The 27,866-nt window shown below is 48.3% G+C and overlaps 1 protein-coding gene and 1 long non-coding RNA gene across 3 annotated transcripts in view; both read right to left on the minus strand.

Annotated features, from left to right (window-relative positions):
- The window catches only part of RNF216 (ring finger protein 216), a 144,979-nt gene that overhangs the window by 20,321 nt on the left and 96,792 nt on the right, over positions 1 to 27,866 (minus strand). For both annotated transcript variants that reach the window (XM_078439896.2, XM_078439897.2), the window contains exon 14: positions 5,335 to 5,432. In XM_078439896.2, coding sequence (XP_078296022.1) covers positions 5,335 to 5,432 — 98 coding nt within the window. The remainder of the gene's footprint in view (positions 1 to 5,334; positions 5,433 to 27,866) is intronic.
- LOC144614733 (uncharacterized) lies at positions 19,300 to 27,841 on the minus strand. The gene is made up of 2 exons (XR_013552768.2): positions 23,578 to 27,841; positions 19,300 to 23,326 (listed from the first exon to the last, which is right to left on the minus strand). It is a non-coding gene; the product is annotated as an uncharacterized LOC144614733 (long non-coding RNA).

The raw sequence follows: 27,866 nt of genomic DNA on the forward strand, positions 1-27,866 counted from the left end.
TTGGGATTAGAGCGATTTGGGAACTGGATTCTAAACGAGGCAGGAAACAAACATCCCCACAGGATGTGTTTCTGGGCAGGACAGGAAGAGCAGCCGGAGCTGCAGCCGTGTCTGCTGACCTTGTGCTCAAACAGGAAGGTTCACTGCCGCCTCTACAAAAATGATCTAGACCCCCCTCTACATAACTGATCTAGACCCTACAGCTCCATGATTGTTTATCTGCACCATGTTGAAGTATGTTGGGAATTTGGGAGCTGTCGTCATTTTTGGTGGCACATACCATTCAAAATGTTAGATGGTTTTCCTTTGTGAATGTATGAATTTCTTTTATTGTGACAAAACGCACGCAAAATTTCCATTTTAGCTATTTTAAAATCCAGAGGCATTTAGTATATCCCAATGATGTGCAACCATCACTGCCATCTAGTTCCAGGCCATTTTCATCATCCCCCCCAAAAACTCCGTACGTACGAAGCAGGTCACTCCCCGCGCCCTCCTTTCCCTGCACCCCCTCATCCGTCTCTGTCTCCAACTGACTGGTCTATTCTTCACACAGGCAAATATCCACATGTCTAAGGACCGCTCAGACACATGGAACGATGCGAGGGTGGCCTTCTGTGCCTGGCTCCTCTCACTGAGGAGGCTTCCGAGGTTGCGGCACGGATGTTCATCCTGTTCTTATGGCTGAGTAAGAATCCCATTCTATGGCGTACTGAACTCCGTTTACTGTTCATCAGTTGAAGGACATCTGGGCTGTTTTCACCTTTGGCTACTGTGGATAGTGCTGCCAGGAACATTCACGTACAAGTTGGAATACCCGTCCCGTCTCGTACCACTTATTATGCTGTATTTTATGATTCAGCAACAGTAAACTGCTTATAATTCCTGGTGTGTACCCTGCCGTTGCTTATTTTTGACACTAGGCAACTGGCACAATTCCCTGGCCCTCTGGTCCGTGGAGTAAGGGCTATGCGGTGGGGAAAGGAAGTGGAAGCCCTCGGAGGACCCCCTCTCTACAGAAAGTACCACCAGATTCCTCCGGGCATCTTTGAGATTGGTGCCATCATCGAAGACTTCAAAGGTACAGCGGTACTGATTCTCAACACACCTCCTATTGTTTCGGTTTGGCCTGTACAGACAGTGGGGCTTTGAGAACATTACTGTATTGTAGGTACTTGTATGGAGAATGTGCATTACTGTGACTCATCAGGTGCTGCCTGTAACTGTAGCCGCTGTTCCAGATGTCATTTCTTACCAAATACACACAGCCTCTGGCAACCGGTATGTAGCTACTGATCTGAAAAACACTTTCTCTGTCTGATACGCAGAGACTACCAGAAGCAGTTGGCAAGGACCTCGATCATCTGTGGTCCAACAGGACAATACAGTGGTCTTCTATTCAAAAGACAGGCAGATAGAACCTGGGTGACCAGGAAGTAGCAGGTACTCTAGGATACATTAATATGGTAGGTGAGTGCTAGGAGGCGGGAGATCAGTCCCTTCAAACTACAGAGATCTTTAATCTCTACGACATGCTGGCAGTCTGGAGGTCAGGCGTGTGTATTATGCCGTTCCCTCCAAAGTCAAGCACATGGTACCTTATCTTGTATCCCCTACCATGAAGAAAGAAGTCGGACATCTGGGAGGTCTTTCTGGATTTTGGAATTAACATATGATCACGTTTGGAATTAACGTATGATCATACTTGGATGTGCCGCTCTGATTTAGGCTGATAAAAAAGGCTTCCAGGTTTAAGTAGGGCCCAGACCAAGAGAGGCTTTCCAGTTGTTACTGGATGCAGTGGTGCTCCAATCTAGGTCAGACCAAGACCTCGAATGGAGCCGGAGGCAGGAACTGACAGGACGTCGGGGTGGAGGTTCTGCTTTGAAAAGTAACCAGCTATTCTCTTGCTAAGAAACACTTCCTGGCCTGTGACCAAGTCCTGGAGCAGTCCCAGGGCCCGGGCCCGGGGCACTGACAGTCGGTTTACGGAGCTGGGCAGTGCTCCGTCACCAACTGCAAGTGGAACACATGACCTGAGAAAGTCCCAATGCAAGAAGTTATCTGTGTAAGTGCTTTGTGTCATGTTTGTGAACTAGGGCCTTCTGCTTACACATTCGCGTGCGCACACACACACACAGGCACAGCGAACACTTACGGAAGATTTACGGGGCCAGAATCACGCTAGGCACTTGAGCACTTTCATCTCCGTGAGAAGCAGACACAAGTACGCTCTGTACCATACAAATGAAGAAACCGAGGCACAGAATGATTAAGAAATTTGTTCAAGGTTCTTAACTACTGCTATCCACAGCGAGCACTCAATAAATCTGTACTGACTTCATCAAGAAGACATCCTTCTTAGGGGTAAAAGCCCAGATGGCAACAACAGAAAACTTCGGCTTCTCCCAATCCAAACCAGACGTAACTTGTCCACAGTAATCAGAACAAATTCTGGGGGGAGATGGCTCATAAACTGGCTGAAAGACAACTCCAAAGGAGAAATTTAGAATGTTCTTGGCAACAGCACAACTACTAGACTAAGTATACAGCCTGACAAGATGATTACTTTCAAGAAAGAGTAATTTTTGACGTGTTCATCACTTTAAGGCCATGCCACTGGTCAGCTGGTGGCCGCTCGGAATTATAAACGCTGGCAGACAGGATTTGAGGAATCAACGCTAGACTTTTCTAGTTGGAGGGGCATTTCTGGTATCATGTCAGTTTTCTTTCATTGCCATAGACGTAATCCCATCTGGGGATAAGGGCCATGCTTCTGCCCACTACAGTCTACCCTCCGGCCTCCAGATTCAGAGCCATCCTACACCCTTACGACCACCTCAAACCAAGACCCCAAAGGTCTCATCCACCATAGCATCAGCTCTAAGTCCCAAATCTCACCGTCTAAATCAAGTTCAGGTGAAGACGAGACATGATTTGGGGACACACTTTTGCTGAGATGGCTGAGGGGGGGGTGATGCCTGAGTTTCTTGGAAGCTCCTGGGTCTGACTGAAGGGATCCGAAGAGTCCCTCCCTCGAGCCTTTGCGTGACTGAAGACTCCGACGTTTGGCACACTTCCTTGGTTTTCTCTCCAGGAGCATGTGTTTTCTGACGATGAACATCTTGATTTTGGGGTCTTTTGTCACCTGGACGGGATGGGAATTTCAGAAACAATCAAATCCTGTTTCTGACCCCCAATCTCTCCTTCTGCTTGCACTTTCCTCTCTCCAGGGCTTTCCCTGTGGGTCCTCTCAGCTCCATGTCCAGACGCATGGTCTTCACCCTCTGCTTTCGGCACGACCGCAGGGAAGCCGGCTGAGCCTCTTGCCGCTGACACAAGCACACGTTCCGCCCTGACTTCTGAGTCCTCACCAGCAGGCCTTTACGGCCAAAGGGACGCGAGAGGTCTGTTCACTGAAGTTTCAAGTATTCTCCAGGACAATTCTGGTTTTGTCCACGGTGCTCCTCACTTGCTTCTGAGCCCTCAAGGGTGAGGTTTCTGAAGTCCGTATTTCTACCACTTGAAGGCAGTCTGGGCTTTTTTTCTATCGTGCTTTTGCAAGATGCCTCCGGCCTGTATCCATTGACCGATTCCAAACCCACTCGCACACTTCTATGTATCTGTTATAGCCGCACTCTACTTCCGGCCCCCAAATCCGTGTCAGTTTTCTACTGCTGCTGTGACAAGGCATGTCACGTTATTAGCTCACTGTAACACAACTGCATTATTTTGTAGTTCTGTAGGGCAGAAGTCCAGCACGGGTCTCCTCAGAAGAACACCAAGGTGTCACTGGGCTAGGTCACCTACTCCAGGACAGAATCTGTTTGCTGTTCACGTGGGCTGTCAGCGGATTCCTTCTTTGGGGCGGCAGGGCGGAGCTCCTGTTTTCTTACTGGCTGCACACTGAAGGTTGCTCCCTGCTTCTAGAAACGGCCGCGTGCCTTGGCTCAAGGCCACCTTCCTCCATCTCCAAAGTCGGAGGCAGGAGGTGGAGTCTTTTCACATCTCTCCAAGTCTGTCACTACACCTCTAGCTGACCACGGAAAAGCTTTCTGCTTTCAAGGAGCCCTGGGATTAGACTGGGCTCACCTGGATAATCCACGATCATCTCCCCACCTCAAGGTCCGTAACCTTAATCACATCTGGAAAATCCCTTTCGCCATGCCACAGGTTCCAGAGATTAGGGCAGGGCCATCTCTGGTGGTCATCAATCTGTCCACCAAATTTGTGGTAAAGAACACAGTTGGAAAACCATTTGCTTAGATTTAAAACCCTGCTATGCACCACTTACTACCTGAGTGACCATGTGCAAGTCACTTGGGCTCTGTGCCTTAGTTGTATCATTCAGTAAAATGAGGATAATACCACCTACCTGTGGTAGAAACTCAGAGACTGTTAACTGCCCCAAACGGTCATTTCCTACTTCATTTTCTTGGTAACAAAACCCACTCTTCACCCTTCAAATTTAAGTTGGACATAAAATCACCCAGCTAGACATTATATATGGTGTCTGCTGTGAAGCTAGGTGGTGGCCACGTGACTCAGTCTAGACCAATAGGGCAGGAGCAGTCTAGACCAACAGGGCAGGAGCAGAAGTCACACACACACATGTGTGCATCTTATAACTTAAAAGCTGCCTGCCTGGCAGCTTGTCTCTTTCTCCTTTGCTGTGGACTGGAGTGCAAATGTGGCTGCAACCCCGCCACAACCATGCGGATGAGAATACCACCTTAGGGAACGGTGAAGCAATGTGATAAAGGAAACTGGTCTCTGAATGACCTCATGGGATAGATCTGTGTGGCAAGACTGGACTATTATATGAGAGAGAAATGGACTTCTGTATTATTTAACTCAATGTATTTAATGAGTTAATATCTGTAAAGTGCTCAGCCACATAGGGAGTGCTAAAGAGTCCCAGTGCTGATTATTAACTGACTGCATTATATCGCATTCTGGAGGCTGTAATTCTGCTTAGTGTCTCAGGCTACCAGTATCCTATAGGAAACATGGATATAAGCAACATTAGCGCAATCTAATCCAGCTAAAATGTGTTACTACTTATTTATTCAGATTATACGGAGAAGAGGAACTAACATTTACTGAATTCGCACGTGCTGGGCATTTACTGTATCACATCTGACTCCAGCACCAGCTCCATGAGGCTCAAGAGGTGAGGAACCAGAGGGAGGTGAGGTCACTTCCTGAGATCACTCTATACTGGGGTGGCCTGAGAGCCTACTCTTCACACGATCCTCACTGTCCCCTGACAAAGGGCAGGCTGATGGGGGGGCGGAGGGCCCGTCGTAAGCCCCCCGGAACGAGGTCACTCACATAGACGTTCGGTACTTGATGTCATCTTTCTCTGCCAGCTCTTCACAGGTGAGGCCATTGTGCTCCTTCCAGAGTCCCTGACACTTCCTACAGGTTTCCTGGGGATAAAGGAGAGACACAAAGACAGCTCCTGGTGAGGACACACCACACAAGTTTCTGTTCTACAACAGGAAATGCGAAACGAGCTTCACGTGGCTTGAGTTCTTTCTGAGGATGATTTCTAAAGACATTTCTCAACGGAAAAGGTAAGAACCATTAGGAGAAAGCACGGTGAAAATTTCTTTTCCTTAGGTTAAAAAAACAAAAAAAGTGTCCCCCCATCACCCAAATTGTGTAAGGCCTTCTACAATGTCAGGAGCCACCTGAAAAACAACAACAGCAAACAAAAACCACAGCAGACAGACTTATGTGAAATCGGGTTTTTACAAATAAAATCCCGGCAGCTGCCTCAGCGCAGGGCCTGTTTGGGTCTCAGAGGTTTCCGTAATCCCTACGCCCAGGGTTCCAGTGCTGCTCTGGCAAAGGAATACTTCTGCTGAACTGATGAAAGGTCTGGATTAGGATCACTAGGGATCCTTAATTAAGGGAGATACTCCCTCAGTCATCCCTCACTCACAAATACAAATATCAACCTCCACAGCTTAGCCTCATTGATAAAGGTGAATTTTAAAAAATTACTACTTTTTACTCTAGGAGGCTTTATAGTTTACAAAATACTCATCTGTGTCAGAAACGATCTCACATCTATAACAAGAATTTAAAGGAACATTAATCCAATTACATTTCCATCAAGTGGAAATTACAGCCTTAACATGTACAATAGGAGAAGATGGTACTGTCCCCAGCTTTAACTGGGGACCCGATCCAGTTTGGGGGCGGGGCGTGGGCGGTGGTGGTGAAGGCTTGAGGCAATGGAGCCTGACTTCTGAAAGATGAGTCAAGGGTAGCAAAGAACACCAATCTAGACAGAGAATAGAAAGAGAATACTCTGGCAGGTGAGGCTGGGCAAGTCTGGTTCCTGTGGTTGGACCGCAGAGAGGAAAAACAGGCTGGGAGAAGCCTGCAGGGACCGGTCTGCATAGACGCGACCATCAGTTTGACCTCTGTCCTAAGAGCACCAGGAAGGCATCAAAAGGTATCAAGCATGGAAGCAACGTGGTCAGGTTTGTGGTTTAAAAGATCTCTCTGTGTGTGGAAAACACACTGGAGACAGGAAAGAGTGGACATGCCAAACGACCCAACACAGACCCGAGAAGGCCCAGAACAAGGAGGTAGGTGAGGATGGGAAGGAATGTTGACTGACTGGAGAGAAATTCAGGAAGGTGTCAAGGATGGTCTTAGTTTCCGGTCTGTACAACCCAAGACAGAGATGGAGCCTGGCAACAATGGAAAAGGTCTGGCTTGGCCTTTTGTGGGACCCCACCGGCAATGTCAGGCGGTGAGCTGGGTGTAAATGTTCAGCATTTGGGAGTGGCTGGGCTAGAGGTCGCCAGGAGATGTACTAGATTTTATCTTTAAAAATTTTTTAAATGTTTATTTATTTTTGAGACAGAGACAGAGTGTGAGCAGGGGAAGGGCAGAGAGAGAGGGAGACACAGAATCGGAAGCAGGCTCCAGGCTCTGAGCTGTCAGCACAGAGCCCGACGTGGGGCTTGAACCCACAAACCGCGAGATCATGACCTGAGTCAAAGTCAGACGCTTAACCGAATGAACCACTCAGGTGCCCTTAGATTATATCTTGACGTCAATTCTAGAAACATCTCCCACTGCTGTACTCCCCACTTACTACTGAATTTTCTCCAACACATGCTGCTCAAATGACTCAACAAGGCAGAGAACAGTATGTACAGTACAGACACGGTACATAACAAAGGTGGTGGGGGGAGAATATAGCGACACATCAAGTCAACCTGAAGAGTTACCTAAGAAATTGGTAGCACCGATTGTCCCAAGTGGCTGGAAGGCAGGGGTGAAGACTTCTTACTGCAAGCTCTTTTCACCTTTTGAATCTTATACCGTATAAATGTACTGTCTAATAAAAAAATGAGTAGCATTTAAAAAGAGACAGAGAGTGAAATGAAGTGGGCTGCTCGGGGAGCTGAGAACGTGGATGGCCCCTTTGGTAGATGTTGTAAACGGGCTCCAATCAGTGGAAGGGGGTGGGTGGAAGGAGGGAGGAGCTGATCAGAAATTCACTATTACACGCCGCTGCTTCTAAGGGATGCAGTGTTCTCTGTTCCCCTACCTACATTCCCCGCCAGTGAACAAAGGCTAAATCAGTAATGACTTAATTACTAAACAGCAAAATGCAAAGCAGCCCCAAACCCATTTTTAAAAGACCTTGTGCCTGACTATTCTGGGAAACTGAAGGATAAACAACAGCTGGAGAATAGATGAGCTGGTATCTGGATCCTAACCTTCAAAACAATACTAACCTAGCCACCCACCAGGAACAACAGCTTGACAACAATGTGCGGCCTTTAGACAGCGCTTTTCAGCATTCTCGGTGATGCAGTTATTAATTCATGGGACCTTCTTTGTAAGGAAGAACTCATTTTCTAGGTGAGACACTGTCCTGGCCAAATGGAGTCCGTCGTGAACGGTCATACACATGATAGGACACCACCACCACTCACTTCTAAAATCACAGCGGTTCTCCTGCAGCTCCAGAGGCAGATTTCCTGCCACGGTGCTTCTCACTGAAGGGCCCAGGGTTCCCAGAGGATAAAACTGAAATGTCTTTGGAAGAGACCAGCGAGGCATTGAAACCCATAATTAAAATAAGGCGAGAGAAAAGCAGTTTGGGTAGATTTAACATTCGGAGCTGTGTTGTTTCTTTAAAATGTATCTTCTCTTCTAAACACAACATGTATTTCACCGAATAGTAATTCTCTCCTCTGAAGCGCGGCTCGGCTTCGTTCTCAGACTCGACAAATGCTTAAACAATATTAGGCAGGAGAAATATTCTTGATCGCTTCTAACACAAGGATAATTATGTTCTTCAAAGTGAGGTTAATGAGAACGTCCCAAGGACCACTGTGGAAAGCAGAGTACTCTGCCATGTTAACTTCAAAACTCGAAGGACAAGCGTATCCTGGCTATCAAATCTAACCGGAGACCATGCTCTCCGTCACCTGCGTGCATTTTCATATCAGGAGGAAAAGGTGACTTCATCATCATCCCAATATAACAAAGAAGGTGGCTCCTTCCTTCTGTTTTTTTTTTTTTTTTTTTTTTTTTTTTTTTTTAAATTTATTTATTTTTGGGACAGAGAGAGACAGAGCATGAACGGGGGAGGGGCAGAGAGAGAGGGAGACACAGAATCGGAAACAGGCTCCAGGCTCCGAGCCATCAGCCCAGAGCCTGACGCGGGGCTCGAACTCACGGACCGCGAGATCGTGACCTGGCTGAAGTCGGACGCTTAACCGACTGCGCCACCCAGGCGCCCCGGTGGCTCCTTCCTTCTGAACGAGGAGGGCACCCACACACCGATGCAGTCAGTAAGGACTGCTATTCCATCTGTGTTCTTCACGGCCTCGGAGAGATTTCTGGTTAAGTTTTCTGTTGCCCTTTCGTCCTCAAGATGCATCGACCTGTTCTGACTACTCACTGAGGCCTCAACTCTGCTGTACAAAGAAAACACTCCAGAGCCTCCCTTCAACCACTTTCTGCTGCTTCGGTAATGTTTTACGGGCAAGGCAGAAGATTAAGCTTGGTTTCAGATGACCCTGTCAGGGAACTGAGAGTTCGTCAACACAAACAGCTTCCTCAAAGAGCAGCCAACACCGTCCCTGGTCGTCACCTCGTCTACGCACAGCAAGGCTTCCTGATGCTGGCGAAGAACCCGGGAGAAGATAAGACCAAGAGTCCAAGTCACCAGACTCTGCCTTTGTCATTCGCTGCCCTCCAGGCCTCTTCGGAATTTGCCCGGCTCTCCGTGTACCTTGCATCTCACTTGTGGGCCTTCCAGCCTGGTCCAGAAAGTGGAATACAGTGGAAACTGCTCACTTATTTTTAAATGGTTGTCCAGTGAAACTTCTAGATCTACCCTCCAGAGTGGAGAAGTTGCTGACCCAGATACGGAGCATTAGGCTGTGGCCAACTCAAACAGAATCCTTGCATCTCAAGCTGCTTTGCTATCTCAGGCACTCCCAAAAATGCTGGGTCTGGAAATTCCCAAACCACCCCCCCCCTTTTCTTTTTTAAATGTTTGTTTATTTTTGAGAGAGAGAGAGAGAGAGAGAGAGAGTGTGAGAGAGAGTGAGAGTGAGTGGGGGAGGAGCAGGGAGAGAGGGAGACACAGAATCCAAAGCAGGGTCCAGGCTCCGAGCTGTCAGCACAGAGCCCGACGCGGGGCTTGAACCCACGAACTGTGAGATCATGACCTGAGTTGAAGTCGGACGCTCAACCAACTGACCCACCCAGGCGCCCCACTCCCAAACCCCTTAATGCAGAAGATGAGGCCCGGGTACCCGACTATTCACAAATGCTTAGCAAACAACTCCAGCAGCCAAAGGGCCACCTGCGTTCAGGCCACAATGTCTCTCAGCCGTCAAGGTTACCAGTTTTCCCCACCTCCAGGTCCAAATGACACACGGACCAAGTCCAGGCAAGAGCCCGATTTTAAGACAGGAAAACAGACAATGAGACTGATGTTGGAACCCTTGAGAATCAATAATGGCTGGCAAACTCAAAGCTCAGCAGAATTGGGGCCTTTCCTTCCTTTAACTGAGGAAATCCGAGAACTTCTATTTTTCCCAGGGTAAGGATGCACACGGTCTCTCGAGGAAGTCAGATATGTAGCAAGCCAAGTGGAGCAGAGTGGAGTTAAGCGTAATAGGGCGCTCGTGCACACATGAGATGGCAAAGAGGGGGAGGAACTAGGTCAGACAAGGGTTCTTTGAGGAGTGGGCATCTTCACAGGACTGAATAAAACAAGTATCACGAGTTATGAGAACACCCAGGCGACCAATACAGTACTACTCCTATTGGGACTGACACCTGTCTGTGAAGTGCCCTTCGCAGCTACAGCAGCCGTCAACGCCAAGTATCTGAAGTGCAGAACCAGATCCCCAAACGTTTCAACTAAGAAACACACTTAATGTGTTAATATTTTAATGCACACAAAAGGATTCACATCATTCTATAAAATTATTTGAGTAGGCTTTCATCCCACCGTCTTAAATTTTCTGTATTGAAGCATGCTTTGCAATATAGGTCACAACGGTAGCACTCACACAGACTTTGTAAACATACATACACCAGGGGGGGTTTCTGCTCTACACCATCCTTCTGAGGCAGTGAGCAATCACAATGTTGTACATCACCTGCTCTATATACTGGAAGGTCACGGAAGGGATCGAGACAGGGCAGCAGCAATCTGTCCGGGGGCTTGTGTTTCAGAAGGCTTTCACGAATGGCAGAAGCTAGACGAGAGGCGGGAGGATGGCTGAGCAACAACTGGAAGAGTCCACGGGAAAGATGAGGGCGAGAGAAACCTGCAGTGGATTCTGGGGTTCTGTGACAACCTATGACAACCCTGGGCCGGTGGAAGCATGAACCTGGTTGGACCAGGTGATGCAGGAGCAGCGGACGTGAGTGAGGGTGGGAGGCAGAGGTGAGAATGTAAGTTTAATTAGAAAAAAAATTGTATTTGTTTCTTTTAACATTTATTGATTTCTGTGAGACAGAGAAGGAGTGGCAGAGGGACAGGGAGAGGGGGAGACACAGAATCCGAAGCAGGCTCCAGGCTCTGAGCTGGCAGCACAGAGTCTGATGCGGGGCTGGAACTTACGGACCACAAGATAGTGACCGGAGCTGAGGTCAGATGCTTAATTGACTGAGCCACCCAGGTGCCCCAATGTAAGTTTAATTTTAAACTAGCTTATTTATTCACTCTTTTTAAAAGTAATTTTTTAAGAGATTTTATTAAAATATTTAAATTTATTCTGAGAGACAGAGAGAGCGAGTGAGTGAGCATGGGGTAGGGGCAGAGAGAGAGAGGGAGAGAGAGAATCCCCAGCAGGCTTTGCACTCAGAGCCTGATGTGGGGCTCAAATTCACAAACCATGAGATCATGACCTGAGCTGAAGTCGGACGCTTAACCGACTGAGCCACCCAGGCATCCCAAACATTTTTTTAAAAGCAGGCTTCATGCCCACCATGGAGCCCAATGTGGGGCTTGAACTCACGACCCTGAGATCAAGACCTGAGCTGAGATCAAGAGGACGCATAACTGACTGAGCTACCCAGGCACCCCTTCACCCAATACTGGCTGAACTGTTCTCACTTGTCATATGCTGAGATGCTGGGGACAGCAATAGGCAAGTCAGACTCTACCTTTTCTTTCGTTCTTTTTTTTTTTTTTTTTTAACATTTTATTTATTTTTGAGACAGAGAGAGACAGAGCATGAATGGGGGAGGGGCAGAGAGAGAGGGAGACACAGAATCGGAAGCAGGCTCCAGGCTCTGAGCCATCAGCCCAGAGCCCGACGCGGGGCTCGAACTCACGGACCGCGAGATCGTGACCTGAGCTGAAGTCGGACGCTTAACTGACTGAGCCACCCAGGCGCCCCTCTTTTTTTTTTTTTTAAAGTAATCTCTACACTCAATGTGGGGCTTGACCTCAGGACCCTGAGATCAAGACTCACAGGCTCCAGTTGGGCACCCCATTACCTTCTTGAAGCATACGTTCTAGTGAAGGAGAGAAATCTGGGGCAAACAGGGATCTGGGGCAACTACGACAGCAATGGGAACATTTCAGAAGAATAGCACTGGGTGCTGTGAGCGTGAAATAGCACTTACGTTAGCCTGGAGATCAGGAAAGCCTTTTTGAGGATGTGACACTGAAGCACAGCCCTGCAGGGTGTGCAGATTTAGCCAGGTATGGGGGAAGGGTGTTCCAGGCAGAGGGAAGGGGGTATGTGAAGGCCTGACGCAGGAGAGGACCTGTCTCACTGGAGGAGCACAGTGGAAGCTGGTACAGCTGGAGCTCAAAGGGCAGGGCCGAGTGGCCAGTGAATCCTGCTTCCTGCTGCAGGCATGGAGTCGAGAAGAAGAGTCTGGAAAGCCGGGGCATGGGTGGGAAATGCAATGATTTGACTTACATTCTCTTCAGTTGATTTATTTATTTTGAGAAACAGAGAGGGGGAGAGAGAATCCCAAGTAGACTCCACAATGACAGCGCAGAGCCAGACATGGGGTTTGAACTCATGGACCTCGAGATCATGACCTGAGCCTAAATCGAGAGTTGGAAGCTCAACTGACTGAGCCACCCAGGGGTCCCTTGACTTACCTTTTCAAAAGCTCATGCTGGCTGCACAGGCAGGGAATGGCTCCTGGGGGTGGGGACGAGGCTGTAGGACCCTGCAGCAGCCTCCTCACTAAAATTAGGGCCAAGTACATAACTTCTAGGGGGACAAGCCCTAGAGTGTGGATTTGATTCTTGGCCAGACTTCCTTCCCAGCCCTCTACAAATAAGGCTATGACCTACTTCCTGAAACAGGCTGCCAACAATGAGCCGACCTGGCAGGGGTGAGGCTGGCCTGTGATTGGGGAAATGGCACCAGGCCTATCTTTCCTTGTTAGGAATAAGAGAATCGCTTTTCCAACATCTCTTCAAGAAGAGACTTTAAGAAGTGGATTTTCAGCTTTGTGTCTTTAGATAAGCTTCCCATTGAAATGTCTGTATGGAAGGGGGGAAAAAAAAAGGGAGCGTCTTTTTTTTTTTTTTTTTTTTAAAGACTTCCATGTTTTGCAAGTATTCTCAGGGCGCCTGGGTGGCTCAATTGGTTGAGCGTCTGCCTCTAGATTTCGACTCAGGTCACGATCTCATGGTTTGTGAGTTCGAGCGCCATGTCGGGTTCCGCACTGACAGCATGGAGCCTCCTTGGGATTCTCTCTCTCCCTCTCTCTCCTCCCCTCCTATCTCTCTCTTTCTCTCAAAAAAAAAAAAAAAAAAAAAGTATTCTTTACACCCAACGTGGGGCTCAAACCCAAAACCCGGACATAAAGAGTCACGTGCTCTACTGAGCCAGCCAGGTGCCTAGGAAGGGAGCATCTTTAAACACGCGTCCTGAGCTCACACACCCCTCCTGCTGCCCCGCGTCACCGGCTCAAACTCCAAACCAGTACAGGGTGCTTCAGACCCGTGCCACTCAGTCTTCACGGCAATAAGGGAAGTATGGACCGTTAGGTCGCCATTCTTTTCCGTAGAGTAGGCAAGAAAAGGAAGGCTGAGGGAGGCAAATTCACTTGTTTAAGGTTTTGGAGCCACGGACTCAGTCCGCTTGATTCCAAGTCCACTTGCTCTTTCCACGCCGTTCTCACTGCCTGCCAGCTTGGGGCCTGCCAGCAAGAACAGGACATTGTTTAGTGGAAAACCCGAGGGCACAAGGGTATGAGACAAGCCCTGAGGTTACAATGGGCATCTTGTGTGAGAGCAGATGAAAGGGCGGCCAGGCCCCGAGGGGCAGGCGGTGCGACAGGGCGGATAACCAGCTGCAGCTGCTTCCCCGTGCCTCCCCGAGGCTGGGAATGACCCAGCAGGGGCAGGATGCGCTAGGACCGAACCCGAGGACACCATTTCTTAACGATAATGACAGGAACCTGCTAGTCACAGCGAACTCAGACGGGACACATGCGAGGAAGTAGCTTTTCCTGCGACCTCTGGCCAGCTGCACGGCTGCGGGGGCACAGAAGGACGCGGGCTGTTACACTGCCGTTAGACATGCAGACAGGTTCCGTGTGAGCATTCCACAGTAGAACCACGCACCGCTACTTGGTCCTTCCGTCACCCAGTCCCTGGGCCTTTATTTAAAAGAAAAAAATTTTTAATGTTGATTTATTTTTGAGAGAGAGAGACCGAGCATGAGTGGGGGAGGGGCGGAGAAGGAGACAGAATCTGAAGCAGGCTCCAAGCTCTGAGCTGTCAGCACAGAGCCCGATGTGGGGCTCGAACCCATGAGCTGTAAGATCATGACCTGAGCCGAAGTGGGGCGCTTAACCGATTCGGCCACTCAGGCGCCCCTCCCCTAATGCCCTGGGCCCTTATCTGTAAGTACTTGCCCCTCACTTCCCTGAAGGTGGCCATGACGATGATGTACGAAGACTTGCTAATGACAGCGCCCGAGACCATCATACCGCCATGTCTGCTCTGGGGGAAGGTTTGTTCCCAGTGACACTGGTGAGGGAGACAAGTTCTGTACTGAAAGGAATGATGACACTCCCCCTTCCGTCCCCTGCCCCCTTCAGTAAACACCTCCTGAGACAGCGAGGCTGCCACCTCGACCAGGCTCTATTCTCAGCAAAGGGATCAGTGGACAAATGAGGTCGCTGCTCCTTACGGTCTCCGCTCCGACCGACAAGTACATAAACATCCACTCTGCAGGAAGACCGTGAAGAACACACAGGGTACAAGTGGGGGCGGGGAGACTGCCATTTTACACTGGGGTGAAGGATGCCGGCTGGTGCTCAGGTGGTGATCCAGTCTGAACCCGAAGGGGATCTAGCAGAGTGGAAGCAAGGGAGTGGAATGACCTGGGACAGCAGGAAAGGAGCTCAGAGAAGCAGCCCCCGGGGGCTTCGTGGCTGATCCTGAGCCAGCACCCAGGGCCAGCACGGTCGGCCTCCTGTCAGGACACACACCTGACACCCTCGACCTCGCAATGCGCTGCCTGCGTGTCCTTTTTCTTCTGGCAACGCCTACCCATCAGTTCTCATCTCAAACGCTAGGGGCTCTGGGCGACCCAAATGACCTGGGCGAGAGTTGGCACTCTTTCCCTGGACTCCTCGAGCACTTGGCTCCCACTCTATCACAGCTCTTTTAAGTGTCTCGTAATTATCTGATTACATCACATCTCCAAGGAGCCAAGCACTCCTTGCAGGCAAAGACTACGCTCTGCTGATCACTACGGACGGACTCGGAACGGAGGATTCAATCAATCTGTTCAAAAAACAGCACCCTTTGAACGCCTACTTCGTGCCACACGGGGATGTACTGGTGAGTAAGCCAGCAGATTTCTGGATCACAAGGTGCTTACAGCCTACCGCGCTGTCTCAGGTGTCTCTGGATTTCCAGGACCATGCGCTAAGTCTGAGCCACGCGAGGGAGTGAGTGCACGAAAAAACCTCAGACGAAGGCTGTCAATACAAGGCACGTTCCTCTTTATGCAGAGTTACAAACACACCTCCCACCCTTACTCCTGGGACTTCTGCATTTTGTATGTGAAAAAGGCATTTGAGGGGCGCCTGGGTGGCGCAGTCGGTTAAGCGTCCGACTTCAGCCAGGTCACCATCTCGCGGTCCGTGAGTTCGAGCCCTGCGTCAGGCTCTGGGCTGATGGCTCGGAGCCCGGAGCCTGCTTCCGATTCTGTGTCTCCCTCTCTCTCTGCCCCTCCACCGTTCATGCTCTGTCTCTCTCTGTCCCAAAAATAAATAAAAAACGTTGAAAAAAAGAAAAAGGCATTTGAAATCTCTTAGTAAACGGATTCCCTTCCCCCAAAGAACATTATCTCCTCCCTATCAGGTCTTCATATTTATAATCATGCAAAATACAATGATGAGTTTATGAGAAAATCAAGTTATATACAATATACTTTCAGAGGGTGCCTGGCTTGCTCAGCTGGTAGAGTACACAACTCTTGGAACTCCGGATCATGAGTTCAAGGCCCATGCTGGGTACAGAGCTCACTTAACAAGAATCAATGTTATATATATATAAAAAAACCTTTCAGGTTGTGTCACCGCAGCTTGTGCCTTAAGGATACAGGTTGTGTCTTTCTTACAGAGGCTCCTTTCCTTGCTCCCCCAATTCCCTTTACCAATCCAATGCACAAAACTGTCACGATCAGTTATTCCCAAGGAGCTAATGGCCAAATGCCTGCGGATGGTGCCTGAGAAAGTCCCGAATCTCTGAATTCCAAGGTGCTTCGTTGGCTTTAACCTACAGCCTCAACATGTAGAAACAGATAGCTCTTCATTTCGGACAAGAGGTGCTTCACTAACAGTAGTGCCTACTAACTCGTTGCACCTTTGAGAACCTCTCTGGTTGAAAGTCAGGACCGAAAAATCAGTCCGCCGCGCTCTCTCCCTCTCCCACCCAGGGCTCTCGTCGGTTACCACCTGAGGTCAGACCGCAGGTTCCTCTGGCCCCCAGCCACCAGAACAAGACGGTCTAGTCTGCCTGGGTCCATTTTTCTTAAAGGGCAAAAGAAATGTGAGCATTAATTCTTTTAATGATGTCCTGTAATTACCTGATTACATCACATCCCCACATGGAGCCAAGCTCACCTTGCAGCCATTTCTCTTCCCCTCAAAGTAACAATCCCTGAGGCAGAAGAACGTTCTTTTCTTTTCTTTCATTCTTTTTTAAAGTTTATTTATTTTGAGAGAGGGAGAGAGAGGGAGAATGAGGGAGAGAGAGAAGAGAGAGAGACAGATGAACAGAGGAAGGGCAGAGAGAATCCCAAGTGGGCTGGCTCCATGCTGACGCGGGGCTCATTCTCACACACTGTGAGATCATGACCTGAACTGAAATCAAGAGTCAGACGCTTCAACAACTTGAGCCACACAGGCGCCCAGAACCTTTTGATTTCTAAACGCAGAAATTCAAATCTGGGCATGGCCAGGTGACAGCTCTAGGCAACATTACTGAGGAAGAGACTTCTTCGGGAAAGATTGCACACTGTTCTTACTTTTTGATGGTTATACATACAGACACTAAATTAATTTTCAAAAAAATGTGTGCCCTGGATGCATACCCTCCCATTTCTAGATACAGAAGCAGACTTTGAAAAAAGAAATCACTAGGGGTACCTGGCTGGCTCAGTCGGTGGAGTGTGCAACTCTTGATCTTGGGGTGTGGGTGTTGATAAAACTTAAAAAATAAAATCTTAAAAAAGGGGGAAAAAAAGGAAAAACAATCTCTAAACCTCACTCCCGTAGATTGGAAAGAAGCCAAGCATTCCTCTCCTTTAGGTTCATTTAGGATTAGGTGACAAACTGGAATGGGGGACTTCAAATTTGGTTTCTGTACTAATGCTGCCCCCTAGGGATAAAAGTTAAAAAGGCACCAAGACTTGCAGAGATGCATGCTGCCGAGGACAGGGGAATGCTTGAGAAATTCACACGGGGAAAAACCATCTACATTATGACCACAGCGCCTACATTTTATTCTATTACGGACACCAGAGTTCTAAGATAAAGTGATATGTAAATGCTGCCTAGCATGTAAGTTTAATTTTACCAGAATAACCATAAACAAAAATACCAATTCCCTTATAGAGTTATTCAAATACTGAGGACTGCTTCTCTCGAATGTCCATTTAACAGAATCACTGGGATGGTATCAGCAACACCCAGGGCAATGTCAGGAGGTGGGCGTTTACGTAGAAATTTGGAGACAAATAGGTAAGCTCCTACTAGGTACTATGACTACTGCTCTGGGCGCTGGGGAACAAAATGAAAAAATATGACCCTCCACCTTCATGGGAGCTACTGGAGACAATGTCACATAAAATACATATAGGACATGATTTTAGGTGCTAAGGAGAAAATTACAGGAAGGAAGAATAGTCTGGGGGTGCTGAGGTGCAGAGATCGTTCCCAATTATAAAGCAGGTGGTTGGGGAAGGGCTCTCTGAGAAGGCGTATTTAAACAAAGATGAGAGAAGGTGAGAAAGCGAGCCTCGTGATGTCTGGAGAAAGCGTTCCAGGTCACTGGAACAGCAAGGAGTGTGGAGGGAACAACAGAAAGAGTGGGGTGTCTGGGGCCTGGGAGGTAATGACACAGACTGTGGCTTATACCCAGAGTAAAGAGAGGTTGAGTTGAGGATTCTCTCTACAAGGACCTGAGCAGGTTAAGTCCCAAAGAACCCTATCTGCCAGCACCCCTTTCATGGAGAGCTCTGCTGCTCTGAGCCACCTCTCTCCCAGGGCCCTGCCTTAGAGAGGGCTGATGGGCAGCAGGGCAGGGGCTGTGACTAAGCCCAGTCCAAAGGGGCTTGCTCATAGCACAGTGCAACAATACAAGTTTGTGCAACCGAAGTTACTTATAGCTATGATTTTCATACTATAAATTGCAACCCACTGTTGGGTTATGAAATCATTTTAGTAGATTATGGCCAGTGTTTATTTGTTCACTTTTTTTAAATTTTTTATTAAAAAAAATTTTTTTTTATGTTTATTTATTTTTGAGACAGAGAGAGACAGAGCATGAACAGGGGAGGGTCAGAGAGAGAAGGAGACACAGAATCCAAAATGGGCACCAGGCTCTGAGCTGTCAGCACAAAGCCCGACGCGGGGCTCGAACTCACGGACTGTGAGATCATGACCTGGGCTGAAGTCGGACGCTCAACAGACTGAGCCACCCAGGCGCCCCTTATTTGTTCACTTTTTTGAAGTTTATTTTATTTTTGAGAGAGAGCACGTGTGTGAGTAAGGGAGAGACGGGGGTAGGATGGACAGAGGATCTGAAGCGGGTTCTGTGCTGACAGCAGAGAGCCTGATTCAGGGCTCGAACTCACAGACCATGAAATCATGACCTGAGCCGAAATTGGATGCTTAACCTCCTGAAGCACCCAGGTGCCTTTTTCTTTTTTAAAAATGTTTTGAATCTTTATTTATTTTTGAGAGAGAGAGAGAGAGAGACAGTGTTAGCACAGAGCCCAAGGTGAGGCTTGAACTCACCAAGTGCGAGATCTGAGCCACCCAGGTGCCCCTTTTTCTTTAAAAAAAAAAAAAAAAAAAAAAAAAAAATCTTTATTTATTTTGAGAGGGAGTGGGGGGGAGGAGAGAGAGAGAAAGAGAGAAGGAGGGAGGGAATGAGCGGGGGAGGGGCAGAGAGAGGGAGAGAATGAATCCCAAGCAGGCTCCACGCGGTCGGCACGGAGCCCGACTGGCGGCTTGATCTCATGAATGGTAAGATCATGACCTGAGCTGAAATCAAGAGTTGGACGCTTCACCAACTGAGCCACCCAGGCACCCCTTGTTTATTTTTCAAACTAGAACAGAAAAGAAGATACTAGAGTTCATACCAAATGTCAGGCACAGGTTTTGTAAAATCACTGTTCTGGTTACATACATGTAAGTTATTTACATACATATTGGTTTTATGGTCAAATATATTCTTACTATAGATCACAGTCAAAACAGATGGAAAGCCATTAACTTATGATTATTACAACTTTTCTAAAAAAAGTTTAAGGGTTGAGAGAGGCTCTTTCTCATAATAGAAATTCCTAGGAAACACGGTCAGGAACTTAAAAATGGCCCCATCTCCGCTTTACCTCGCAGATAACGCTTTTATAGAGAGGAACATCGCAGAACAGCAGGCTTCATCAGGGCTCAGAGCAAAGTAATGTATTAGGAAGTGATGGATCTAATAACAGATTATTTCAAACTGTCAAAGATAAACACTGCTAGGACACGGGGGGAAACAAGCCCAATACATCTCCTCTTTGCTCAATGCAAGTGTTACTTCTGGGCTTTCTGGTGCTTCTGGGGATCGTGGCCCGGCAGGAGCTGCCAGCAAAGCCAGCTCTTCCCTGCTTGGACTCCAAAGTCATCAAGTCCCGGAAGAGAGGCGCCCGATTTCAGGAAAAGCCAAAGACCCATTTCCTACAATACGTTTTGGACCGCATCTATGTTTTCATGTCGTTAGCTAACTGGGCAGGGGTGCTGGGGGAGGCAGGCGATAAAAATAAAGGCCCTCACAGCCCAGCACTCAGAGAGGTCAGCTTTGCTCTCAGCATTAACATGAGAAATGCCACATATTCTCTGGGGAAGACAGACAAGCGGCAGAAGAGCTCAAGGAGCAACACGGCGGATCACACAGGACGGGCGACCAAAAAGAGCGTTCCAGTCTCATGAGCAGCTCCAACTAATTGAGGAGCGGGAAGATGTGCCTGCGTTACCAGAGGTTAGAAAAAGGGGAAATCGGGAATGTGCCAGCCCGACCCCCACTCTGAGGGAGAGGGGACTGCACTGGCCAGCTCAAGCATCTCTGGCCCTGTCACAGCTACCATCCTGCGGCAGTGACAACGGGCCATGGGATAGCTGGACCCCTCCCCTGCCTCGGGCTCCCTCTCACGATGTTCCTGTGGGGACAGGAAGGCCAACTTAGGTATCTACGTGACAGTCCCATCTGTGACTGAACTAGCATCCTGGTTTCCCTCGACCTCGCCGTGGCGGTCCGCTCTGGACCAGCAGCGCCGAACAAACCCTCGGCCCTGGAGCTCGTCTTGTGTGCGCACGAGAGCGACCAGGGCTGCTAAGAGAAGATGCAGGTTCTGACATTGGGGTCCCAGGGGGTCCAGGAAGCTGCACGCAGACCAACTTTTGGGTCACTGTCAGAGCTCGCTTACGGACCGTGTTTTGAGAAGTCTTGACCCGACTGCAGCACTGCCTCCCCGCGAGGCCCTGCCCTGGTGGCTTTCCTTGGGGACACTGGGACCACTGCTCCCTTGGTGACTTGGTTTCCCCACAAGGGAAAAGCAAATACATGCTGATTAATGTCCCTTATCCAAGAACCTGCTCAGTTTCCCTTTATGGGTTCCCTGAACATATACTTTTGCCACTTTTTTTCTTCCCTGCCAAAATCAGAAAGAAAAAAAAAAGTCTTCTGTACAGACCGTGCTTTTATTTCAGCCTAGGTCTGAGGACATGCTGTGTCCTCAGTAGAGGAGGACACAGTTAGGAGGACACAAGTAGAGAAACCAAGCCCTGCCCCTCAGGCCTGAGAAGCAGAGATGGATGAAGGCCATCCTCGACATGCCCGGTCTGGCAACAGGCTGGGAGATTTACTCAGCCAGGCTTAAAATATAGTAAAATTGATCTCAAAATATAATGGAACAAGAAATGAGATCTACAGCATACACTGTTTGTGTCAATGAAAACCATACATGCCCACACTCTTCTATTTTCTCAAGATATACACACATCCAAGGACATACACACAATTCTTAAAGTGGATGTTTAAGGGATGGGGGCTGGGAATGGGGACGGGAGACGAAGAAGAAAAAACAGAGAGAGGGTCTTGCACAGCTGATTCTGATAGTGTACACTAAGGCGGTGTGGCTGACTCAGGTTCGTGGACTTGGGGGTTCCAGTCCTCACCCCAAGATCAAACACACTGCCTCATGTGCCCTGGGCTCAGACCACTATCACTGCCCTCACCCTCTTTAGGTTTAGAAACAGGTGCAGAGGGGTGGTTGGGTGGCTCAGGGTTAAGCGTCTGACTCCTGACTTCGGCTCAGGTCATGATCTCATGCTTTGTGAGTTTGAGCCCTACATCAGGCTCCACACTGTAACGGCACAGAGCCTGCTTAGGATTCTCTCTCTGCCCCTCCCTATTCCCCATGCGTTCACGTGCTCTCTCTCGCTCTCAAAAATAAATAAATAAACAAACTTAAAAAAAACCCCAGAAACCCAGGTATAGTATAACTGGATTAATCAAAAGGCAAAGCACTACCAACAGGGCATAAGCACATGAGGGCAGGTGTATTCTGGGGTGTCTCTCACTAATGCTTCTAGTTTGGTTAAGTTTGTGGGTTTACTGCAGTGACCTAGTCTAAAAATGACTCTGCTTTAGAATGTAAAAAACTGTGGACTGCTAAAAGTGAGAATTGTAAGAATTAGCATATACTCAGAAAGATGGGTCCCGACAAATGAGAGGACCTCATGGAATCTCTGGTTCTGTATTTCTTGGACAGCGTTCCAGATACTAGGACTTGGCCTTTTTTTTTTTTTTTTTTTTTTTTTTTTTACCATTTGAGATGAAATTCTTACAGTGGAGGGAACAGAATTCAATTTTTTCCTTATTACTCACAGTTATGGTCCTGAGATACATATCCATGACTCTAAGCTGTAACCAGGAAAGCCACTGGAGTCTACCAAGATGTGTGGACAGTCTGTCCCTGTCCTGAATGTCCCCAGACTGCTGGGCCCTTGGAGTCCTCCTGTTTGTTTTGGCTGGTTTCTTCCCTGCTTTCAGGTGGCCTCTTTTTTGTTGCTGTTTCTGTGCTTACATGACACACTTCCTCTTTGTCCCCATCTATCTGTTCAAGAGGTGAAAACCAGACAGCTAAGCATTTTAGAACTGGGTTTCAAGTAAGAATGGACTGATCTAAAGGCAAATCTCTAGGGTTCACCTTGGAGGATGGAACATCAAAGACTGTAATGTTCACTATTTTGGATGCTTCAAAGGCTTTTCAGATTAGCTCCCGCTACCAGTTCAGTGTGGAAGATGAAAAAAAGGCAGCTGTGGAAAATTCTTCACAAAAATGATGACTGTAAAATCTGCTCTGGCTTGACCTTGATGGACCTTTCCCAACCTCATTATCTTCACCTACTGGGCCAACACTGTGGGGGAACGGTACTCTCTGTCTTGGCAGACACGTCTGTCGGGGGGAGTCGTGGGGGTACGAGGTCAGTATCCTCACCTCCTGCTCAGTTTCTCTGAGGGTGGAACCTCCAGCCTAGGCAGACCACCATTCAGACCAAGGCCATCTTTAGTGATGAGGGTGGAGAAAGTGCCTAGGCCTTCTCATTTTGCCAGATGACAAGCTTCTCCTGTCTGGGATGCAGTCCATCAGTTCTCATTAACAGGCTTTCTCACAAAATCCAACCCACGGATTAGCGCAGAGGGAGGCCCAGGTATGTTCCAGGTCTTTTCAGATCTGATGCCCAGGTGTCATTATGTTCACCCTAATTTTTTAGGGTCCGTGAACTTTCACGAAGCCCTCCGTCAAGAAAATCAGTAAACACAGTACAGAGCTGCAGTATCTGGGACTGTGATAGCAAATGTGCATTTACCAATGGGATTAATCAAATGGAGCCTGCATTTCCCTGTTTTCCCTCATTTGATAAAATGGAAGAGTGAAATGCGGATACCTTACCCACCTACAAGAAAACTGTAACAGCCCACAAAGTGACCCTAGATTGTTATGAATTGCGGTGTAACATAACTCTAACTTAAACAATCTCAAGAGCGCACCTTTTTTTTTTTTTTTTTTTATTAATTTTTTTTCCAACGTTTTTTATTTATTTTTGGGACAGAGAGAGACAGAGCATGAACGGGGGAGGGGCAGAGAGAGAGGGAGACACAGAATCGGAAACAGGCTCCAGGCTCCGAGCCGTCAGCCCAGAGCCTGACGCGGGGCTCGAACTCACGGACCGCGAGATCGTGACCTGAGCTGAAGTCGGACGCTTAACCGACTGCGCCACCCAGGCGCCCCAAGAGCGCACCTTTTTAAAATGAAAACATGCTTGTTTTTTCCCCAGGGCTCAAGGAGAATGGAGTTACTCCTGAAGAAAGCACGACAGATTTAGATATCATGTGGGGGATTTTTATTTATTTAATTTTTAAATTTGTTGTTTATTTCCTAAGTAGGCTCCACATCCAGCACAGAGCCCAACACGGGGCTTGAACTCACGACCCCAAAATCAAGACCTGAGCTGAGATCAAGACCTGAGCTGAGATCAAGAGTTGGACACTTAACCAACTGAGCCACCCATGAACCTCACCTGTGGTGGCTTTTTGAGAACTGCTTGGGAGGAAGGGGGTTGAGCCCAGATGTGGGCAGCTTCAGCATGTACAAAGCACTTAAAGACATGCTTTCGATGAGATCACCCGAAGCGAATGGGGACAGATGCACAGGGTCACAGGTCAGAGCCCCTCGGTGCTCCAGGAGCGGTGTGCAAGGTGGACAAAGGGAGGACCAGGGAGCTTCTCAGTGGAGGAGTTCTTGAAGGTACTGGATTGGGGTTCTACACGGGAAAGACGACAAATGGAAGAGGGTGTGTGGGAGGTGCACATGCACCAGGGACTGGCAATCTCTGTCTGTTCTGGCTCGTCAGTAGCACCACCTCCGTCTCTCTTGGCCTGAGGACTGAGGCACGTTCTACCTACATTGCTCTCTGGTGATGCCTTGTGAAATTCGAGACAGAATCTGCATCATTTTGTAGTCCTACAGTGACAGAACCTGAAGCCGTTGCAAGTGCTGAGCTTCCTGGAACCGAGAGAGATACAAGTAACTGCTTAGCTCTGAGCCCCAATCAGCCCAGAATGCTCAGATAACTCCTGGCTCAAATTCTGTTAATTATTGACGGCTGAGAATTGCCACACTCACGTAACATTAAGACCACAAGTTAGTAGCTTCCCAGAACCACAAACTTTAGCTCTAACTTAGAAAAAAAGGAACTCCTCGGTGGACATTCAGGGTGGAATGTATCAATGATCTTTCCAGTATAGTTGGGCTTGTGGCAAGTATTCACGCCTGGGAGTGGATGTAGAGGAAGAATACACCCTCCACAGAGGTGTTCAAAGTGGGTTACATTAGGACCATTTAGAAAAAAAGTTTACTTTTGGCGGGGGGAGGGGGGGGTAGAATGAGAGAGGATGTGAGCAGGGGAGGGGCAGAGAGCAAAGGAGACAGAGAATCCCAAGCAGGTGCTGTGCTGATCTGGGCCCTGAAGCCATGAACCATGAGATCATGACCTGAGCCAAAACCAAGAGTCGGACGCCTAACTGACTGAGCCACCCAGGTGCCCCAACAGAACGACCATTTTCGATACTGACATTAGACAATGACTTCTGGGAAACTTGGAAACAGAATAGGTTCTTAAAGGAGCAGTGGGGGTCAACAGTGGGAAACAACGAAAGAGAACAGCACAGTGGGACAGGGAGGGACAGAGCGCTGCATCCTATCTCTGCCGTGGCCGATTTCTCCCTGGCACTTCCAGAACGTGCCCTGCATGTCTGCATTTCTCTCTCTTCCTGCCGACCTCTCAATCCTGCTCTTTATGTAAAAATGTTCATTTCCCCTTTCAGAACTGGACTTCATGAGGTACAGGCTACACACGGGCCTTTCCCTTGAATATGGCCCCCCCACTCACTCTTTGTTGGACAGTGCAATCTCTCCAGTTGCCTCTGGTTCCTGTGCCCGCAGAAAGACACAGAGGCACGCTCTGTTGAAAGGATTTTGTGGCTCACCACTCTGGGCAGAGAGAATGGAGGAAAAACTGACATATAGCAAGTTAAGTAAATGACTTCTGGAGAGTGGTTTGAGGTACACTTCTGAGCTGCTAATTGGAAAGTCCCATTGGACTTCCTTCCATTTTTATTTTTAAAGCTCATCTGCCTTCCTCACCTGCTTGTCCCAACTCCTGAAAGGAATAAAGACAACACAATGTAGCAGAAGGAGCCCAAGCTTTAGACACTAGACAGTTTGCTGCTATTGATGCTATGGGCAGGCTCCCTGGTCTCGCACCAAGACTTACTCTTCCAATCTCCCTGGACGAGTGTTAAGATAAAATGAGAAAATATGTGGCCTCCGGTATGATGATGCCTGGCTCTCAGAGGCTGTCCCGAATGCTGACTTTACTAGAGGGTTCCCCTTTCCCGAGGTACCTGTGACTACTCTGCCACTTCTGTTTCCAATCCTCTAACATTTAGAACATCACCAACAAGCCTGACGTTCCCCAGGGCTTTTGTCTACGCGAGCAGGTAGGGCAATCTAGGTATGTGTCTTTTTTTTTCTTGACTCCCATGATTTTCAGGGCAGATTCTATGATGACACCATCCACGTACGGTATTTACTAAGTCCCCACCGGGGACGAAGCAGAGCATGGGTGCCATCAGCAGTGCCTGATGTCATCAAACCACACGCCCTCTTCATGCTTCAAATATGGTAACAGCCTCGCATAAAAGGGCCTGATCCTTCCACTGTGAACCCTGGCAACACTCTGCTCGGACTACATTTGACCAAAGAGCTCTTTGCTTTTGAGTTCAGGGTTTCCTCAATGCCCAGGGAGTGGAAGGCAATTTATAAATCATTCATCTGAGCTCAGCCACGCAGTCAGCTCCTGGAAAAGGGATGGGGATCAAGGGGACCATGCACCTGTGAAGGTTTTTAGGATGATTTTCCTCCAAAGAACTCACAGTTCTCCCTAATTATTTGTATCACGAGGAGACTGAATTCTCACTGTTGTCCCAGAAAGAACAAACAAAGGTAAAGTAAACTGCACAGTGTAATCACTTTTGACCCTTTCTGGCCACCTCAAAATTCGCTAATTCTGTTTTGGATTCAACGGAGGAGGTATAATGATGGGCCGCTTAATTCTTGTCGAGCAGGGTAAGAAAACCAAGAGTGACGTGGCTGGCCGATGTGTTGCAGACGACAGTCCCTTTCCTCTGGTGTTGGAAGGATGGTCCCGTCCTTGACCTTAGCTGGAAGCAGAGGCGACACCACACTTCGCGAGTGCCGTCCACGTGGCAGGCTTGCGTGGAGAAAGCCGCTGCCCACGCTGGGAGTTTTTCACGCTCATTAAAAAAACAAAACGAAACCACCGCCCCCCTCGCCCCCTGCAGAAAGTGCACACATAGGCACAGCAGCAGGGACACGGTCTCAACGGAGAAACACTTCACGATAAACGGCAAAGGCAGGCCGCTTTTCTCCCAATCCCTCGTTCCTTTTATTCTCCCAGTTCCGAAGCTTTGGCAACTCCAGTTATGGTATGAGTGTCTTTCACACATTTTTGTCATGGAAAATAGCACAACACTGCTTGGTTAGCACATCACCCATCTGAGGTCTCCAGACAGTACTGTTCTTACGCTCCTACTCACATGCCCACGTGGCTCTTTCTCCACGTGAAAATGAATCCTCTCCTTCAAATATGGGCTGTTTGTTTCATCAGTGATTTTTAGTTCTGGGGGACACGATACCATAAAGAACACTGGAGGACGCTTAATGCAGGCAGGTGGCTATAGATGGTCCCCTTAGAGGACAGTCACCCTGTCTCTTGCTCCTCAAAGGATGAGCAGGACTCCACCCGGGAGCTTGTCAGGAACGACAACAGCAGGCTCCACTCGAGACCTACCAACGAGAAGTGCCCGCGGACATAACGGTGGCGATTCTGACGCGTAGTCCACTTTAGGAAGCGCCGACCTTTTTTTACACAGGTCTCGGTTTTGCTGGTCCTTTTGATACCTCTATTTAGGAAAAAAAAAATCAGACAACTGGGTTCTTTAGAAGAAGAATTTGCTACTGGCAATTACAGGGAAGTTGACAACATTCACTGTCCATTCTTTTCTTCAACGCCCTGAAATCTTCACTCCATCTTGTTTCAAGTGGCAGGTGATCAACAGATTCAACAGTAAGACACCAAAAAGGTATTAGAGAGTGAGGGGACAGGAAGGGCTGGCAGTGAAATCTATGACTGCTCACGTTTGTAAACCAAGGCCTAAACGTAGTATCGAAATTGGCAAGTGGTGTTGAAAATGAGAGGGTGGAGGCGCCTGGGTGGCTCAGTCGGTTGAGCGTCTGACTTCAGCTCAGGTCATGATCTCACGGTCCGTGAGTTCGAGCCCCGCGTCAGGCTCTGTGCTGCCAGCTCAGAGCCTGGAGCCTGCTTCCGATTCTGTGTCTCCCTCTCTCTCTGACCCTCCCCCGTTCCTGCTCTGTCTCTCTCTGTCTCAAAAATAAATAAACATTAAAAAAAATTAAAAAAAAAAAAAAAAAAAAAGAAAATGAGAG

This window comes from Panthera onca, chromosome E3, assembly GCF_046562875.1.
Source record: "Panthera onca isolate mPanOnc1 chromosome E3, mPanOnc1 haplotype 2, whole genome shotgun sequence".
NCBI classification, from domain to species: Eukaryota; Metazoa; Chordata; class Mammalia; order Carnivora; family Felidae; genus Panthera; species Panthera onca.